Source organism: Phoenix dactylifera, chromosome 16, assembly GCF_009389715.1.
Source record: "Phoenix dactylifera cultivar Barhee BC4 chromosome 16, palm_55x_up_171113_PBpolish2nd_filt_p, whole genome shotgun sequence".
Lineage (NCBI taxonomy): Eukaryota > Viridiplantae > Streptophyta > Magnoliopsida > Arecales > Arecaceae > Phoenix > Phoenix dactylifera.
In genome coordinates this window covers 5,688,238-5,704,684 of record NC_052407.1, presented here as the reverse complement: position 1 = coordinate 5,704,684, position 16,447 = coordinate 5,688,238, and the positions used below count along the sequence as shown (strand labels likewise).

General features: G+C 35.1%; 1 protein-coding gene across 2 annotated transcripts; it reads right to left on the bottom strand.

Annotated features, from left to right (window-relative positions):
• Positions 1 to 1,565: 1,565 nt before the first annotated feature.
• Positions 1,566 to 8,188, bottom strand: LOC103720780 (cytochrome c biogenesis protein CCS1, chloroplastic). 2 transcript variants are annotated; one of them, XM_008810663.4, is made up of 8 exons: positions 7,696 to 8,184; positions 5,399 to 5,618; positions 5,201 to 5,312; positions 3,267 to 3,539; positions 2,766 to 3,031; positions 2,510 to 2,666; positions 2,245 to 2,328; positions 1,566 to 2,152 (listed from the first exon to the last, which is right to left on the bottom strand). In XM_008810663.4, exons 1-8 carry the CDS (start codon positions 8,108 to 8,110, stop codon positions 2,012 to 2,014), a joined length of 1,668 nt encoding a protein of 555 aa, XP_008808885.2. In that variant the 5' UTR covers positions 8,111 to 8,184; the 3' UTR covers positions 1,566 to 2,011. The 2 variants fall into 2 exon arrangements, with proteins under 2 accessions (XP_008808885.2, XP_038970260.1); XM_039114332.1 differs by lacking the exons at positions 1,566 to 2,152; positions 2,245 to 2,328 and having other exon boundaries at positions 2,510 to 2,604; positions 2,707 to 3,031; positions 7,696 to 8,188.
• Positions 8,189 to 16,447: the final 8,259 nt, after the last annotated feature.

Sequence of the window (16,447 nt, the reverse complement as noted above, 5' to 3'; positions counted from 1 at the left end):
CACTTGGCTATCCTTTTTTTCCGGGGTGAAGGTTCACCAAGAAGATGATGTGTTTTCATTTGGGATTTCCCAGACTTAGTTATCTACGTCTCATTTTGCTTTATTGAGTCAAAAAAAACTCAGTTAATACCATCCGATTAGCCTTTCTAGGTAAAAAATTGGATTGCTATAAATGATATCTGAGCGAACTAGTTTCATAATCCACCTAAATTAGAAGATCTTCCAAATTTGATTGGATATTTAATCTGGTAATTACAGTCACTAAATATAAGTGGTGTTTGGTACAAATAACTTATTTGGATATTCTATAGAAATTTAAGATCACTGACAATATAATACTAAACCTACATATTATATTCTTTAAAAATAAATTTATTATTCATATAAAAATATATTATAACAAATTATTAATATATTTATTAATATATTAATTATAATATATTTTAGATATATGTCCTCAAGGATGGTTTTCGGTTGGATAGTGATTTGAGAAGTATGAATGATTTGGAATCACTATCAAGTATGATCACTATGATGCAATCAAATGTCGTGTTCTTGTCATCTTTATTCACATCATTTTTTATACTGGGTTCATCATTCCATACCAAATGCCTATGTAAAAAAAATTTATTCGTTGCCGATTGGTTCCTTACAAGGGTTGGTTGAAAAATATTGTTTGTTTTAGTTGATAAAGTCCAATGGTTCGTTAGGTGGTTCTGAGGTCTCTGGCTAGTTGAAAATACTGTTTGTTCCGCAATATTTCATGCAAGTTGGTGAGTAATGGCTCAATTTTATAACTTTTGTCCCAAACCGAGGGGACATCTAATCGAGTAGCACCGTAGGGATAGACTCTCACTTCTACACGGTACACGCACGTGTGTTCTTAGTGCGGCAAATCGGCCGTATAGACCATGAAGAAAAATTAATACAAAAAAATTAAGAGCATGAAACAGAAAAAGAGAACCTAAAATAAACAAAAAAATATTATATATATATAATATAAAAAATTATGAAATGAATTACGAGAAGGATCTAGTTTTAATTGAACTTGCATTAGTCTCTTACATTGGTTTCTCAAATATGCGGCAATTTAATGATAACTACAAATTTCATATATAGAAACTCTTTTATTTTAGTACCAATCATAAATACCGGGATCGGCTCGTATCAACGCCAAAAAGGCATATACTGCAATCTCTTAATCATATATGTGCTCTGAGTTTGAGTTTGCTTTAATACTGTTTGTAATAATTCAGATCGTCATCCATGAAAACTAATTAAGCAAATATTATTTAAATTTTTTTGACCTCAAATTAATACCCCAAATCTTTGCGGTGCATAATCGAGACTAAACATATGCTCGTATAGAAACCAACAAACTTTATCAACAAGTATGGGCATAATGAGGAGCAAAGTTTAGCTTCCAAATGTTTGCGTGCGTGTGTGTGTGTGTGTGTGTGTGTGTGTGTGTGTGTGTGTGTGTGTGTGTGTGTGTGTGTGTGTGTGTGTGTGTGTGTGTGTGTGTGTGAGAGAGAGAGAGAGAGAGAGAGAGAGAGAGAATATGCTTTGATGTTTTTAAACATTTAGATGCTGATGCAGTCTTGCAGCATCCTTGGAATTTTTATGTGAATATGTAAGGTACAAGTGATTCTTATGTATACATATAATTCTCTTTGGGTAAAGATATAAATACATTGGAATAATCCTATACATCTTGATGTGAAAAGGCTGCAAACAAGTGATTGTTTGACAATCTACTTGTGAGTCTTTAGCCATAATTCTGGATTCTTTTCAATCAAAAAATAATTCTAGAATCTTGAATGATCAGTGGTAGTCCACCCTAAAAAGCCTCATGGGAACATCAGTTGAAGGCCTTATATTTGAGTACAAAAAGGAGCAGATCAAGAAACGGAAGTGGATAACACTGTAGTGCTCTTCAATCTCGGCCCTCAACAAACTCAGAGTTGGTGCATTCAAGTTGTATGAAATGAAGAATCTAGGGCGCAGGTAATCAACCATTTAGGGTATCATCGACGACAATTATCTCCGGTACTTTGTCAAGCAAGCAATTCATCTCCTCTTGAAACTCAATTTTTCCTCGATTAGTCTTTCCCCCGAAGACAACTGTAGTTCCATATTGCAAGGCCCATATCTAAAAGAAGCAAAGATAGTTCATAATATAGCTCGACATATTGTTTGCAACAATTCAGCGCCTACATAGGAAGAAGGGGAGACTGGCATTACCTGTGAATGAGAGAGAAAGCTTATACTAGTAGTGAGCATCAGAGCACCAAATCCAGCATATACAATGGGCACCCCTGGGTCAGTCTGCAAAGATCAAGGAGAAGAGATGCATCAAGGAAAAGATATAGAGAAAAAAATTGTTAAAAAAATTCTACTTAACCATAACCATAATCACCCAGCTTTATCCCAACTACTTTGAATTCAGCTTTAAGTATTAATTCTACGCCAGAAACTAGCTTAACAAGAGATACTCAGTAGTTGTCACCTTCAAGTCAAGTCCAGTGCTACCAATTGCATCTTCAATCACAATTTTCATACCACCAATCTCAATTGGAAGTTTTGAGCTAGGCCGGCGAACACCTGCAAATTTTCCTTCTTGATCATACAAGACAATTGACTGCAGATCACGAGCCAGCATTGATCTGGAATTTTTTTAAAAAAAAATGATTATAACTCTACTACCTTATTCAATTCTTGAGATTTGTTTAGAACATGGTTTAAGGGAAAAGCAACTAACATACATTCCCTTCACATTAGGTGAATCAGTGTTTCCAATAGGTAGGAATGTCCCGAAGAGCTTTTTGTCACCATTCGTTTGTAGAGGAGCCATAGCCAGATTGAAAGGACCTTCACCATTTTTCGAAATTTGCAGTGCTGAGAAGCCCCAATCAGTCTGGTAGATCGTAATCCCCCCATATCTTAAAGGATCATTTACCCTAATTGTTTTCCTCATTACTTCCTTTCCATCAAGACTGAAGAGTGAAATATCGGTATAAAATTGTGAAACCTGCAACATTCATCATGGGGATACCAAACAAATTATGAAGCAATTTAAGTATTGATAAAAGCAAATTGTAGAATATTAAACAAATTTGAAAAGATAATCCTGTTAAATATAAACGTTACATAAAATAAGGTATGTTGAATGTCAAAGACTATAGAGGCAGGTAAGTTGAGGCAAAAGAACGAGTACGGACACAACAAAGAAACATGAGACAAGAATTTTGTGCAACAGCGATTACCTCCCCGCTGTCATAGTAATCCATATAGAATCTGTTAACATGAACTTCAGTATTGAAAGCTTGTGTAGGAAAAGAAAGAGAGCCATTAGGAGACATCACATCTCCCACGACAAAATTCAGCCCTTGAGGAACAGTTACTGAGCCTCGAAAACTTCCAGTGGCACTAAGTGTCCCTCCTGCCATAATCAGAAGCATCGCTAAATGCACACCGATGGGAGCAAATCGACCAGCCATCCCCTTGAAAGCATATAAAGATGGCCCTTTAACAAATACCTACATGAAGAAATGTTAAGAAGAAAGCACAACATAAGTACCTAAAAGAGGATACCCAAAAAAAAATCCTCAAGCTACATCTATAATATATGTGAGGACATGTCTTTTTTTTAAAAAAAAAAAAAAAAACATGCATGCTCTTACAGCTCTTTTCATAGATCGATTTTCTTTCTTCATCCCAGTTTTTTTGCATACAGTGCTCTTATATAGATATGCTTGCTGCCTTACAAGTAGTAGGAATATATCTTCTTTATCCTTGAAATGCAAACAGCAGATGCTTCAGGTAAAAAGCATTGATTATTCTTATATTTAGCTTTTCATTTAATATAATTTTATAGCGGATATGTGATTAACTTAATATAAATTTTGTGAGACACTGGCATGGCTGATAGGTAACTGGGCCATGGCCCTGTTGTCGTTTAAGATTGATATGTATCATTATCATATTGAAACAGTGAAGAATTTTACAAACGCTGACTGGACAAGGTTATTCATGCAATTAGATAGGTAAAATGCAGTAATACATTAAATACACAATGACCTCCAAAGTCAAATGTCGTGATATAGTGTTGATGAGATTGTAGTTGCTTATTTCTCTACATGCATCATGAACCATATACTGGTAAAATCAATCTTCTACCATCAAAATTCTGTTTCATATGAAAGAATTATCAATTTATATCAATTTAACTATTTTTCCTTTAATCCAACATCCTTCCCAATTCTTTTTTTCTTCTCATGTACCCATTTAGATAATCTTCATCCCACCCGATCCTTCATATTAGCCTCCAAATTTATAAATAACTGAAACATGGTTGATGCTTTGGTTGTAAAATGATCAAATAAGCTATAAAATCAAACTGTTGATCCTACCTCATTCAAACCAATTAATTTAGAAGAAGCGTTTGCAAGTTATGAACACACTTTTGATGTACATTATTCAAACCAAGTTAAAGGACATCAATTGCAGAATTCAGGAAAATATGAGTGGAGTAGATGATGTAGTTTCAATTTAGGGGAAAAGAAAATTGACTCAGACATATTATATTTTGGTACATTTGATTTATCCTATAAATGATGGAAATATGGATGTTGAATCCCTACAACACAATTATAGGACAGCATATAAAGTTTAGAAGTTAAAGTGCTATGTGATTGTTAGATACCAATCCTGAAGTATAAGATGACAATCATAGAGAGGAGGGTGATTAAAGGATGCGGTAAAATCAGAATGGACAAAACTAAAACAGGCTACTTCATATAGGGCAAAGAAAAGCAAAATAACTTGAGATGATTTGAATGCATAGATTGTAGGCAAAAGAAAGCCTGCCCACCTTAGAATTAGCTCCAGAGGACACATTCAAACATTTGATGAAAGGAGAGGACCAAAGAAGACTTGGATGGAAGTCATGAGAAATATGAGGTCATACTTGTTATGATAAACCTAACATTAGTCAGGAACCACTAGCTAAATTAATATATGTGGCTAACTCCAAATTGATGCAGCAATGCTTCTTGTTAATGTCTAACTGTTTGCATGGACTTGCCAAACAATTGTTACAAGACAGCAAACAGAACATGCTTGGAAGTTTCAAATGCCAATAGTAGCAGTTGCATTGAACACATATACACACTTGATATAATTAGAAACGAAAATATACCTCATATCCTGCTCCCATCAAAATAATACCCAAGTCCTGAATAGATGCTCGGGGAAGAGATTCTGCAAATTCCTGTTTGTGGATAGCCTCTGTTGAATGCATAAAAGACCATCTGCATATAAAAATGCAAAGAATTACTCTAGTTACCAACATTGCTTAACTTCCAGTTTATGGCATCAAGCTCTCAAGGATGCAGACCTTCTAGCAACTTTAACCAAAGGGATCTGGGTCGTGTACGTACAAGCCATAAGTGATGCTGCAAGAAGGATCAACATGCATAGGAAAACAGGGGATGTGAACATGTGATCAAACCCAAGACCAAGAACCCATCTCCATGTAACAAATCCAAACACAGGATTCTCTTCTGGATATTTTTGAAAATAGTGATCAGGAGCCTCCCCTTGATCTATAACAGTGCCTATGAACATATCAAAGAAGAATATTTGTGTTAGACATTTAATTAGTATTATCTTGTTTAAAGAGGCTTGATAATTATCAGAATCACAAGCATTCAAGAGTTCTAATATGTGGATTAAAATATAAATCAATCGTCAAGATTAACTTCAAATCCAAGATGCACACTGATTGAGTGTATGGTTTTAGAGCTAATGGACGAAACATACCCATTTTGCTTCTTTAAAAACAGATTGGTCCTTACATGGATATGAACGTGGAGGGTAGATGTAAAGTTAAAGAGTCCAGCTCAGGTGTTCTCTATGAATTTAGTCCTAGCATACTTTGTGCTCATGATAGTTCATATCCCAATTAGTGATGCATCAGAGCTTTTAAAAGGTGTATAGGTCTCAAAAAAATGGAGATGAGAGTTGCCGTAACTGATTTTTAGATCCTCTTATGATGGAAAATATGACCTTCAATATGTACGGTAAAGCCAACGCCATAATATGGGATGATCATGGTTGATGCCATAATTAAGATGAATGCAAGAGAAACAGCAAACAAGTATCACTAACCATGCCCACTGTGTATTACCAGCGGTTAGAAAAGGATATTTTCTCATAACCATGCGTAAGTGGCCATTAATCAATGTCATAACAGGACCACTCACAACCATTGAAAATCTAAAGAAACATACTTACCAAATAAGGAAAATTTTCAAGCAACCAGCCATTAGCCTTTACATTAAAAAGAAAGAAAGAAAGAAAGAAAGAAAAAAACACGGAAGTGAACCAATTGGCCCTCTTTGCTATTTTTCTTACATCAGCAAATAATGTGCATATTGCAAGTCTTGTAAATAATAATCGTATGGTTCATCAAAAATATTAAGCAAAATAGTGTTGTTTGGCCTCTCAGTTGTAATTTTGTTCTTGTATTTTAAAGGACAGAAGTGGGGTCATCCTGTTTCCTGGTTTGGAAGTCTCAAGATACTTGACAGACAAGATAGGGATCTCAAAGGTTTGATATCTGAATAATCTAAGGTAAGGAAGATCACCAACAGTGGAACCCAAAAGATGAGTAAATCACAAAGATTGGAGGATTCTTTAAGGGAAAAAAGAAAGAAAAACAGAGACAAGATTTGATACATTTGATAATGGAAAGTCACCAAAAGGTATGTTCCATTTGATACATGCTTGTTCCATTTGATAAAACCTAAAATAGAAAAATCCCAAAAAATTACACTTGAATCAGAGACAAGATGAAACATCTAACTACTCGGCATTTAGTCCATTGAACAGTGAATTTGCTATTAAAGGAGACTTGGGACAGCCTAAGCATCAAGCATTTCTTTAGTTTCATTCACCCTTTAGTGAGTTGGTCATATCTATCATGTACACACTTCAATTGCAGGTCATTTTGGTTACATTGGACAAATTATTCAATAAGCTATCCAACAATTTGGGCTTGTACCCCAAATTCAAAAATTTTGTGCGTCGAAACAGAAAGATCTACTGCTCCGACAAGACGAAGGGCATAGATGTTTCTAGCTTTTCCTTTGTCAGGACTTTCATGCAGTTCTTTCTGTGGTCCATGGATATTTTTTTTAAGCTTGTTAATCATCACAAACAAATGTGGAAAATTATTGTACAGATAGCAGTGATCCAAAAGCCGCCGATTACTTTCTTCTGAGGAGTTTAACAGGGGAATAAAAAGTACTCGGGTGTCATGGGCTTCTACTCATCTAAAAAACACTCTAATGATCCTGTGTTACTTAGAAACCTTTGCGTGCTGAATTATCATGTCGATGAAATTAAAAAATGGAGAAAGCCATGTTAATTATCACAAAAAGCAACCAATTACTGTACTGTATTTCACCATTTTCTCTATGTTGCCGTTCCCTAAGCATTGCAAATTAGTTAAACTGAAATGAATTTCCTCAACCCAGTTCAGTTACATTCACCAATGTCTCTTCCCTCTGTTCAGATAACCAAAGTAACTACGTCTCATAACAAAGGAATAAAAATTTAAAGCACTAGAAAAGAAGACATCTTTATGCGACCTACTCAAAAAACAGAGAGCTTCATGTTCTTTGCACATACCCAAGGCCATTAGGGCTGCGATGGTGAACATCTCCCCGATCGCCAACGGGAGGTTGGAAAGCGCGGCCAAAACCCTCTTGGGCACCCTTTTGAAGAACCCCGACAAAGGAACTCCCGCCGGAGCCCTCTTTCCCTCTCCATTTGTCGCAACGCCGTTGCTCTCTTCCGACACGGGCGGGGAGGGTCCGAAGACGACGATCCTCTTCTTCTCTTTGTTGTTGTTATCGGGAAGCGCTTGGCTCTTGCTATCTTGGGAGGTGTTGAGCTTGGACGCGATTCGGAGGGCATGGGGAATTCGACCGTTGGAGAGGAAGAGGGAGGAGGGTGATTTGAAAGTTGGTTGGAGGAGAGAAGAGAAGAGGGTTCTGGGTATTGGGCCTCCTCCGAGGGTTTTGGCGGGGTTTAGAGGAGACATTGCCCGGTGGTGACCAAGAGTTCTCGAAGTACATAAGAATGAGAGCAGAGCACGAGGTTGGCAAAGAGCGCTTAGAATTGGATAAGGCATGCTATAGATAAGATGGAAGCGCGAGACCGTTGATCTCGCCCGCCCACGCTCTGTCTTAAGATGCTCGCAGATTGATGAGTTCCAAGCCCGGTCCATTTCCATGCTTCGCCTTCAGCCCCCAAATCATTTGATCAGTCCAAATATTAGAGTTAGAGTAGGAGATAAAAAAAAAAAGAAGATAGAGCCTTGTTTACTTGGAGTAGAAGATAAAGAAAAAGAATAGAGTTTTGTTCGATGCAAAGTAGAAGATGAAAAAAAAAATATAGAGTCCTGTTTGACTTGGAATAGGAAACAGACTCCTCCATCCCGATTTTCTACAAGATCTAAAAAATTGAGTCTCTAACGGCTATTTAAAGACCGTCACACCCCTTTTCATCTTACCGCCACAAGTTTTGTCGACCGCCACTGCTAAACTATTGCCGATTTTTTTCTTTTTCTTCTCTTGGCATCCAATGGTTTTGGCTCATGCTGCTCAACGGAAATTTCAGTTGAGTACTTGCCGGAGTTTTATGTTCTGAGAGGGATTCATAAAATTAGTTAGATCTGTAGTTTGGTTTCACTCATAAGGTAAGTAATGTGACTATTTTTCTAGATTTATCCGTAAATTATAAGATTATTATACTAATAATTTTGAATCATACTATTTATGATGCATAAATTTGATAAATGGTATTTTATTACCGAATATGCTTTATTTTGGAATATTATGATGATGCATATTTGAAAATATTAAACTTGTTCGATTAATTTTCATATTACATGATTTTTTGTATTTTTGTTGAATTGAGATATAAATTACAAGATTGTTTTGAACTCTCAACCTGACTATATTAAGGACCCCACCAATGGGGGCTAATACGTTGGTACATGATTTATCTTGAAAGGTTGATATCGTAAGAAGACGCGTGGCAATACTACAAGCAGATACGCGGTCCTGAAGGACTTTACCGCAAGATGATATGCAGCACACCATGAGAAAATACATAGTATTATGATCCTGCCATAGAAAAAATATGGTCATAGGTCATGGTTAACGAGATTAATTTAATGATTTAAAAGAATTTGGATTTATGAACGAAATTCGATTTTAAGAAAGGTTGAATTTGGGATGCAAAAAATTTTGATAAAACTGCATACTGAGATTTGGTTTTGAATTAATGAATTCCATATGCTTATTTTATGTAAATAATTATTTAATTTATTGCCTGATTAATCTGGTTAAAATGTTCATTACTTATTGGGCTGTCGAGCTCATTATCTCATCTTCTCTTCATAGATGCAAATACTTAGTTTTGGATGCGGGTTCTACTATAGGAGTGAGACTAAAAGTGAGATTTGACAATATCTACATAATTTAGATTTAGTATTTTTATAATCTTTTTATCGGGTTATTATTTGAGGTTTGATTGATGTAAGACAATTAAATATTATTTGTCACCTCGATTTGGAAGTAAATTGAATTATGGCTTATATTTATTTAAATTTATTCTACTGCTTGTTTATGATATTATGATAAAATGCCTTGCATGTTTGTGGAAAAAGTATCTTTTGAGTATGTGTCAATTGCTGCGACTCCGACTCTCAAACTCAGGTCGGGGGAATGACAATTAATATTGTATCAGAACATAAGTGATAAATTTTAAGAAAAAAAAAATCTAACATTGGATGAGTGTAGGTGGGTAAACACTAAGGGTATTGGGATGTACATCTATGTTGATTGTAGTATAAGCTACTTCAGAGATTTTTCTATTAAGCCTTTGTGATTATGTATGAAATAGTCACTAGAAAATTGTGATAAAATTTATTCATAAGGTTTGATACATCATGGAAGGTTGGGCAATCTATAGATCCTATTATTATTAGTTGAATTTGGATCTAATTAAATACAAGAAGATTGGCTATAGAATAATATCATGTGATGTGATTTAGGTAGATCTTGAAGCCTAAATTTGGTATGAGAGCATACTGTGATATTGCTTAGTTTTTAAAATTTATTTTTTAGTGGCAAGGTAGGCTTCATTCATAAAAAGTTGTTTAAACATTGGACTAGGAAACTTCTATGATATCTGATTGAAACACTCTTCGAGGTTTGAACTTGTTTGTGGATTATGAATAAAACTAGTATGTAGAAGGAAAATATTGTTGAAAATATTACAAATAGAACTTATTTATGTCTATCGGAGACCATGTGGTGTGTCTGAAACTCCAATTCAAAATTTGGGTTCATAAGCTGATCTAGGAATCTTTAGCCAATATTATTGAGGTTGTTGGTGAAATCTATTTTTGCATAAAAAAAATTTGAATTTTAGAAGCTTACATGATTATTATAGAAAGTTTTATATAGATTCTAAATATCTTGATGAAGGAAACTCTAGGAGATCAGATGATTAAATCGGTTTTACTCATATTTGTTGATTTAAAGCCTTATAACTTGGTGAAGCATTGAAAAAATTCGTCTAGTTATTTTTACTTGTAGGAGTTTGATTTGGAATCATCTGGCTGAATTGACAAGAGAATTAAGAATTAATTCATGTTTGAATCATAATAACTAGTCTATATGATAGTTTTGAATGTATCAATTGGTGCAAGGGTTAATCTAGATAGATATACTCGATGCTTATTGGGGACGATATTTAAAAAGTTCCTCTTTGACTTGGAATTTAAATTTTAGATCTTTCTAGTTCATAATACAAAGTAGTATTTTAATCAAAAGTTATTAATAAATCCAAAGGATTTAGGTAGTTTCACTCAGAGTGCGCAACGAAAAGATAGTAATTTTAATTATTTTTTAAGCTGATTACAATAATATTTTGATGAAAGACTTGTTCTTGTTAAAGGATTGCTTGAGGCAAGAAACCCCAATTTTTGAAGTCTTCTGTAAGAAAATTTCAAGGATGAAAAAAAAATCTTTTTTTTTTTTTTTGGGGGGTGGGGGGGGGGGGGGGGGGGGGGAGGGTGAGAGAATGTAACATCAAGCCCAGCTAATAAGAAATTGGGTCTAATTCACTTGACCAGCCCAAATGTAAGAGTTGGAGTAGGAGACCGAAAAAAAATAGAGTCTTATTCGACTTGAAGTAGGAGATGAAAAAAAAGGATGGAGCCTTATTCAACTTGGAGTAGGAGATGGACAAAAAAAAGATTGAGCCTTGTTCGACTTAGAATAGGAGATGGACTCCTTCTGCATTCTAATTTTCTATTAGAGCTAGAAAACCTAGCCTCTAATAGCTATTTTCAAACCCCCATAGCCCTTTCGTCTCACCATCGACAAGTTTTGTTAATCGCCACCACTAAACCATCATTGGTTCATTTCTCCTACTTCTTTTGGCACTCAACAGCCTTGGCTCATAGTGCTCACCAGAGATTTAAGTTGAGCTGTCATCGGAGTCTTAGGTTCTAGGAGAGATTTGCAAAATTAATTGGATCTATAGTTTGGTTTTACTAGCAAGATAAGTAATGTGAACCTTTTTTTAGATTTATCAGCAAATTATAAAATTATTATATTAATAAATTTGAATCATACTATTCATGATGTATGGATTTAATGAATAGTATTTTAATATTGAATATGATTTATTTTGGAATATTATGATGATGCATGGTTGGAAATATTGAGCACGTTCGATTGATTCCGATATTGCATGATTTTTTATATTTTTGTTGAACTGAGATATAAACTAAATGATTGTTTTGAACTTTCAGCCTGACTATGTTAAGTACCCTACTAATGGGGACTAATTCGTTGGCACATGATTTATCCTGAAAGATTTATGTCATAAGAAGATGCACGGTATACTGCAAGCAGATTCGTGATCCCGAAGAACTTTGCCGCAAGATGATGCATGGCACATCACAAGAAAATATGCGGTATTTTGATCTTATCATAGAAAAATTATGGTCATAGCTTTTAAAGATAAAATTGATGATTTAAAAGAATTTTGATTTAAAAATAAAATTCTATTTTAAGAAAGATTGAATTTGGCATGCAAGAAATTTTGGTAGTGCTACGTACTGGAATTTAGTTTTGAATTAAATAATTGTTTAATTTATTACATGATTAATCTGGTTAAAATGTTCATTACTTAGTAGGTTGTCGAGCTCATTATTTCTTCTTTTCTTTGCAAATGCAGATACTTAGTTTTGGATGTGGGTGACTTTGGGAGTGAGACTAGAAACGAGATTCAACTATATAGTTTAGATTTAGTATTTTTATAATCTTGTTATCATGTTATTATTTGAGGTTTAATTGATGTAAGACTTTTAAATATTATTTGTCAATTTGATTTGAAGGTTAACTGAATTATAATTTATAGTTATTTTAATTTATTCTGCTGCTTATTTATGATATCACGATGAGATGCTTTGCATGCTTGTGGAGAGAGTTCTCTGAGTATGCAGCAGTTGCCATGACCCCCAACTCGCAAACTTGGGTCGAAAGCATCACACAAACACACACACACACACACACATATATATATATAGACCCCCAACTCGCAAACTTGGGTCGGAAGCATGACACACACACACACACACACACACACACACATATATATATATATATAAAAGCCCTCATTGTAAGCAAAATAGATTGTATGTTGTACGGTTAATTCAATAAAAGTTAATTTCTTTATTACTAGAACTGGATATTCTGGCATGGCAATTTACTGATAACAATTGATTCGTGTTGTCAGGCTTAGTTAATTGATTATCTGATTCAAGGAGTAACCTTGTGGAACTATAGCAACATCATGACAAAAATGATGTGCATAAAGATGGCACATCCCATTGACGCAAAATAGTTTAATCTTGAACATAATTTTTATGGTTGTTTTCACACTCGTCAGGTGAGCCGCCATTGTACCAAAAAAAAAAAAAAAAAACATAAACTTCATCAATATGAATTTATGGGAGACAGGTGATGGAATATGTTCATGGCCACATGTCCTCCCCCATATGATTGTTTTCATAACTTATCATACTTGTACTGGCAGTTATCTCATAATCACTTATCATATTGGATCTTATTAGTATGTTGGCTAAAACACCCACCCTAACATGATCATGTGATTTATGACATGAAAGCATTTGAATTATGTGATGAAAACCATGATTGACAGGTGCTTCTGTCCCCTAGCTTGTACAATTAAACCTATAGCTGTGATTAAGGCAGCATGCGGCAAGTTGGCATAGTCTTGGATAAAACTGTGCAAGGCCAATAAGCTATGCTTATTATTTTCCAAATCTCATATATATTTATACAAGCACCAGCAGTGGTATCCTAACTACTAGTTTAATGGCACACCAAAATATAGACAACGATTAGAACTTTCATAAGGAGAAAGCTGATTAGAATGACATTGTGGAGGCTTTGTGGGTGGAGACAGCATTAAAAGGAGAGAGCAACGCATGGTTTGGAAACAGAGGTGGAACCGATTTAATGCCTTTTAGAGGCAAGATGATCTTTGTCAACTAATATGCTTTGGGATCATGGGAATCCCAGTCCATCCAACTAATTATCAAGAAAAAATGAGTAAAGAAATAAGTAGGTAGTTGAATTGGGCAAAAGTTCTTCTCTCTTAAAAACCTTATTAGATATAATGACTTTGATCCATTTGGCTACATTCGCCTCTTATTTGGCTAAAACAAATTTTTTTTTTTCTATTTATTTATTCTGACCTCCATACTTAGATTAAAATATTAGATATAGAATGCCAATCTTTAAAATGCATGTACTTTGCATTGAGTTCTCTTAGTAGTGACCGCATGATGTGAATACTGACAATAAGATCAAAACTAGAGTAGAGTAGAAATGATGGAATTAAAGAGTGACAGTATACAAGAGTTCATACTGGACAAAAACATGAGTGGAATTGTCTATCTTATTGAAAATAGAATGAAGTGGGAGAAATTAATGTGATAGGATGGTAAAACAATAATACGAAGCATTGCACGTATAATTGAAATACCTTTAATGGTAACCACCATGGTTCAACATTAAAACAAACAATGCTAATGAATCTTTGCAGGCAAGATGCTATCAATTTTGCATAGTTACATGGGTTGGCCTATCTATACCTATATATATTAGTGGGCAAACTCAAGCATAAGATTGCATCTCAATTTGGAATGGGGTTCTTGGTTTGAAATTTAGATCTTCTTAGATGGTTGAAAGAACAACACCGGGAAGTAGTTGAAAATATTGCTAAATTAATTAGCAAATTAAAAGATCTCTTTCTGTGCATTCACAAAAAGTTGCTAGCAGAAAATCTCCATTTCAATACTTGCCCTCTTTCCTTTCGAAGAAAGGGTCATGACATGCCATTTGATTTTTTGTAATGTTGAAGGTTTAGAAAGGAAGCTTGATACTAGGCCATAGTTCAGATGATCGCATGCGTACATGTGAATTAGCAACACTGGTCGTGCCCTACTTGCACTGTTTTTCTGAACTATCAGGAGCAAATTTGGCATTTCGGTCCTCATAAAACATCTACTTGAGATACATATAAAATTTTTGATAATAATAAGATACGATATTTTAGTACTTACTTTGGAAATAAATATACTTCTATGCATTCTCATAAATCAGACAATACTATGCTCTTTCCTCCACTAGTATTGGTACTATTTATTCTGTTGGTTGGATCTATAGGAATTTCTTTTGATCAAGAAGTAATGGATTTTGATATATTATCTGCATGGTTAACACCATTCCAAAATCTTTTACATCTAAATTCGAATTATTCTGTGAATTGGTATGAATTTTTTACAAATTTAATTTTTTCACTCGACACCAATATATATATATATATATATATATATTAGAAACAAGGGGGTGTATGGGTGGTAAGTGGTAACATACATGACCCCATGACCACATAGAAATTTACGATGTATGCATGATGGTTAGGCAATCTTGGACTCAAAGCAAGAGCTCGGCGAGCTTTTCTCGGAAACTCTCAAGCCTTTCCTTCTGCAGCAAATGACAGCCCTCCCACTCCCAAAAGGCCGGTGGAAAATGACCTCACGTTCATCAAAGTTGGCAGCAGGAAGTTATGAGAGCACCCAGTCAAAATCCCTACGAAACTCCGAGTGCAAGCAAAGCCTATTATACCAAAACAAAAACGGGTGCATGCAAGCCTCAATCCCCAATGGACCCACCCCAAGACTTTGAGAACGACGATGGCTATGTTCTTTTGCGAGAAAGTCCAACATCATGCACCAAACCCGGTGGGCTCATGTGGCTTCCTAGATGACTCATCAGAAATTAAAGGACCCACGTCCGATATGTCTACGTACTTAGTTGATTCTACTTCGCCAACTGAGGCCTATCCAAATGACCATTCTCCCTGGTCAATTCATCACCGACACTCTAGTTGCACCACAAATAATATAGAAGCTTGGAAATAACGGCAAGTATATAAAATTCTTGCATGGCCATGCATCTAGGTTACATTGAAGCACACCTTGCAGGCATCTGCTTTCGTAGGAAGCAAATCTAAACAAGAAACCTTCATGGGGCAAGATCCGATGATTATTATTGTGAATGGTGTGCCTCCACATTTATGGAGGCATGATCCATACGGGATTCTTGACTCCCAATTCATTCATGGCCCATGTGGCATGCATTGATGATATATGTCAACTTAGGCATTGGCGAATAAAAATGCATCCCATATCATGAGGTGCACAAGGATGCAAATTGTTATATATTATAACATAACGTTAAAATGAGTACATGTAGAGAAGTCAAAACGATGCAATTCTTGAGGGGATTTCAAGTACACTTTAGTAATACGCAAAGGCTCCAAGTCGCCATGCCACTGCGTAGCTCCAAGAGAATTAGTTGAAAGTTCATTGAAAAAGCCATTCTTCTCAACTTCTCCGTGATAGAAAAATAATGCAGTTACTTGCAAGCTAAATGATCAAAGTCATATATATACATATTGCACATGGTTATAAGTTCTAAACTTACATATAGCATGTTCAAAGTCATAAGGTGTGGCCCATGCGGGGTGAGATGCAAAGCATAGTCACTGACGAGCGCATGTCCCATGCCTTAACACCATGATGCATTCCTAAGAAATTTTATTTGGAAAGCTTTTCTTAAAAATAGGGAAACTATTTCTAGGTTGGTCTATTGACAATGTGGTCCATAAGTTCTATGGAAAACTTTGCTATTATAAGAATTATATATATAGAAGCACCTGCTATTAAATTTATTTATACATGCCAAATATTTGGAGGACATCA

What these genes read in the sequence shown, in the direction of transcription:
- LOC103720780 (XM_008810663.4), bottom strand. Translation starts at nt 8,110, where the DNA reads ATGTCTCCTCTAAACCCCGCCAAAACCCTCGGAGGAGGCCCAATACCC. An exon ending in TGATGGGAGCAGGATATGAG is followed by an intron (nt 3,540 to 5,200) that starts GTATATTTTCGT and finishes TTCTTCATGTAG; the next exon opens with GTATTTGTTAAAGGGCCATC. An exon ending in GCTTTCTCTCTCATTCACAG is followed by an intron (nt 2,153 to 2,244) that starts GTAATGCCAGTC and finishes TGCTTCTTTTAG; the next exon opens with ATATGGGCCTTGCAATATGG.